The sequence below is a fragment of the Triticum dicoccoides genome, chromosome 1B, assembly GCF_002162155.2.
Source record: "Triticum dicoccoides isolate Atlit2015 ecotype Zavitan chromosome 1B, WEW_v2.0, whole genome shotgun sequence".
In the NCBI taxonomy this organism is placed as follows: Eukaryota; Viridiplantae; Streptophyta; class Magnoliopsida; order Poales; family Poaceae; genus Triticum; species Triticum dicoccoides.
Window position 1 is genome coordinate 249,373,634 of NC_041381.1, and position 3,305 is coordinate 249,376,938.

At 43.7% G+C, this 3,305-nt stretch overlaps 1 protein-coding gene across 1 annotated transcript; it reads right to left on the reverse strand.

The window, feature by feature from the left end:
* Positions 1-1,297: 1,297 nt before the first annotated feature.
* Positions 1,298-2,167, reverse strand: LOC119304066. The gene is made up of 2 exons (XM_037581228.1): positions 1,881-2,167; positions 1,298-1,775 (listed from the first exon to the last, which is right to left on the reverse strand). The coding sequence occupies exons 1-2, from the start codon at positions 2,058-2,060 to the stop codon at positions 1,410-1,412; spliced, it is 546 nt and encodes a 181-aa protein (XP_037437125.1). The 5' UTR covers positions 2,061-2,167; the 3' UTR covers positions 1,298-1,409.
* Between the last annotated feature and the right edge of the window lie 1,138 nt (positions 2,168-3,305).

Genomic DNA, 3,305 nt, shown 5'->3' on the forward strand with positions numbered 1-3,305 from the left:
GACAGGGATTCCTTGTAGCCATAGTATTGCTTGTTTGAGGTTTGAGAGAATTAAACCAGAGGACAAAGTGGCTGCTTGCTATAGTATTGAGGCATATAGGTTGGCATATGGACATGTCATCATGCCTTGCAGAGATCCAGCTGAGTGGCAGAAAACAAATGGTCCTCCGGTAGAACCTCCAAAGTATGAGAAGAAGGCAGGAAGGAAAAAGAAGAAGAGAATAGTTCACCCTTCAGAGAAGGATGAAGGCACTAGGTTTAGCAAGCATGGAGTAATAATGCATTGCAGTGTCTGCAACTCCACAGAACACAATAGAAGAAAATGCACTGTACTACATCCATCTGATAGAGTGCCTGCACTAGAAAAACTACCTGTGAGAAGAAATTTGCTTCAAGCACCTACTGCACAGGACTCCCAATGCACTGAGATGACCATCACACAGGTACTGAACTAACCATGCTTGAATGCCTACTTGTATTGTATCCAAATGCAATGAATTGACATGGTTTTACATTTGAAATTAGATACCTGGTGAGGATAGTTCACACACATGTTCGGTGCTGTCAACATTATTCCAAGAGGTTAGCATTTGTTCCAAGGAAATGTTGTTTACATATTTATCTGTCCGGAAATACTTGTCGCTCAAACGGATGTATCCGTGGTGTCAATTGTGTAGGTTGAAGCACCTCAAGTAACACCTGATGCACCACCAGGACCACTTCCTGAGTGCTCTTTCATTGCATCGAGGAGAGATGAGCTGCCAGTGCCCAGGGCTACAACCAGTGCACAATTTCTGAAGAAAAAGCTACAAACTAAGAAGAAAAAGACAACTCCTAAAGCGGCTGTTAGGCAAGCCTTTGTGCCTCCTAGAGCAGTCACTCAAGCCTCCCAAACAGATGCTGCTGTTGGTGTAACTGAAGCAGCAAAACAGGCCAGAAGAACAAAGGCAAAGAAAGTGCATAAAGATTAATGCATAGAGAGAAAAGCTCCTTGAGGTGTTGAAGGAAACCTGAGCTCATGCCCATGTCTTGGCTGTAGGTTTTGATCCACACCTTGTAATAGCGTATGGAGTGCATATGTGTCCTTTGTGAACAACCTGCTATGATAGATGCTACTGTCCCTCTCTTTTGGATGCACTCCTCTTTTGTGACAAAACTTGTTATGCATTCAGCTAATCAATGATGATTGATTTCATGCCAATTATGTATGTCTTTTGTGAACAACCTGTTATGATAGTGCTTGTTAAAAATGTGATGAAATGCTTGCCAAAATTTGTCATGCTTACACATTCTGGGAATATTGCAAAGCACATTCTGGAAATATTTCATAATGTCATCGCTACATGCACCATACATTGTTCACTGCCAATGTTTCTTGCACATTTGGCAACTAAAAACACATTTCAGCTCCTACTTCATTACAACAGCATACAAGTTCACGGCAAGAATCATGGTACAAACAAGCAGAATCTTCCAACCTATGCCTACAACAAGATCCAACTGAAGCTTGATATCTTCAGCAATCTGGCTCATCTGATTTTCAGGAATGTTGCTAATCTTCTTGACCACACTTTCTACCCTGCTATCTTTCTCTATGAAACTAGCACGAATGTTTGGCTTCGTTCCTTTGGTTGTCATCTCCCTGTCCAGATAGGGCTTGGAAATCATTGCAATGTACTCCACCTCCTCTTCAGGAATATTATAACCATGGCACAAAACAAGATCCAAATATTCATCTATCCAGTGATAGCAGTCACAAGATCCATGTGACCCTCTCTGCCAAAATAAAAAAAATAAAAAAAAACAAGCAAACAAAGAGCAGAAAATTTGAGAGATCTTATTGATTCGAAAGTGAAGACTAACTCAAACAACGAAAGTGACCTTGTGATTAGGGCATTTGAAGAAAACCCGTCCTGGATTCCTGTCAGATTTGGAAACCAGACGAATCACTTGCCTCCAGCCGCACGTGCAGCACTTAAGTAGAGGGAGAGATGCACCAGCCTCAGGGTCAGAGGAAGGCGGCCAGGAAGAGCTCGCTGACGCGCTCCAGCTCCGAACCATGGCGCCGCCGCCCCCAAATCGCCGTGAGAGAGATCGGGAGAGAAGGAGAAGAAGAGGCAAGGACTGGGGAATGGAGATCTGAAACGATTCGGGGTGTTTTTTGTAAATATCCATCCACCTCCGTTACCCCTATCCGACGTGGCAACAGTCAACGGTAGGTCAGACTGGGTCGGGCAGGTTTTGGACGTGACTGAGACACTTACAATAGTTCGAGGACCCACATGTCGATTTTCATAGTTCGAGGACCTGGTTGACACCCCTCGAATAGTTTAGGGACCTACAGTGTACTTCACTCGTGTTTCTTTGATTCACATTATGCCTGAACCAGCAGGAGCCCCTGAAGCAGCGAGAGAGTAACGGATGGGGAAACTGGTAGATCCGTTTGTGTGGATGACAGCTAGACGGTGGCAACTCGACTAGGTTTGCCGTGAGAAGGACAGACTACGCGAGAGATTTGGCGTGTGTAGTTTATCTTGTCGCTAATTACGGTGGAGTGTGGTTAGATTATCAGCTTTGTTAGATGCATAGGGCATGGAAGGAGCGGTGGATATGAGCTGCTACGACAGAACTACTGTGCCTTGAGCAACGTCAGAGGAGCCAACTCCTGCTCAGAATACATTTTATTTTCTTTAGCCGATTAATTCCAATAATTAATGAGGGCTGATGCACCCCGGGAGCAGCTGCCAAGATGGAATTTTGTACTTCCTCCGTTCGAAAATACTTGTCATCCAAATGGATAAAAATGGATGTATCTAAAACTAAAATACGTCTAGATACATCTTTTATTCATTTTGATGACAACTATTTCTGGACGGAGGGAGTAGAAAATAGGACGCCTTCCACCGAAGGGAAACTACGGCCAACTCCACTCTCGTTGGTTGGCGATGCATGACGAGGCCAATGGACAGCTCGGTGTTACACAAATAAATCAAGGAGAACATGTTAATAGACCAGCAACGTGCTAGGAGGCCAACGGAGCATTACCTGGTGTTGACGGGAGCATTACCTGGTGTTGACCGGCTGGCAAATGACATTTATTCCTTAATGTTTTGGCCCGGAAACAGAGGTAACCCTCCAAACAGTGCCCTGATAGTCATTTATTCCTTAATGTTTGGGCCTGGGAACAAGTTTAGTTGCAACTTTTTTGCTATCATGTTTCTCAAATTTCGTTCACTAGGATTCCTTTCTTATTATCATCTTCCAAATATTTTTTTGTCACTACATGAATTCAGCTCTATTTCTATC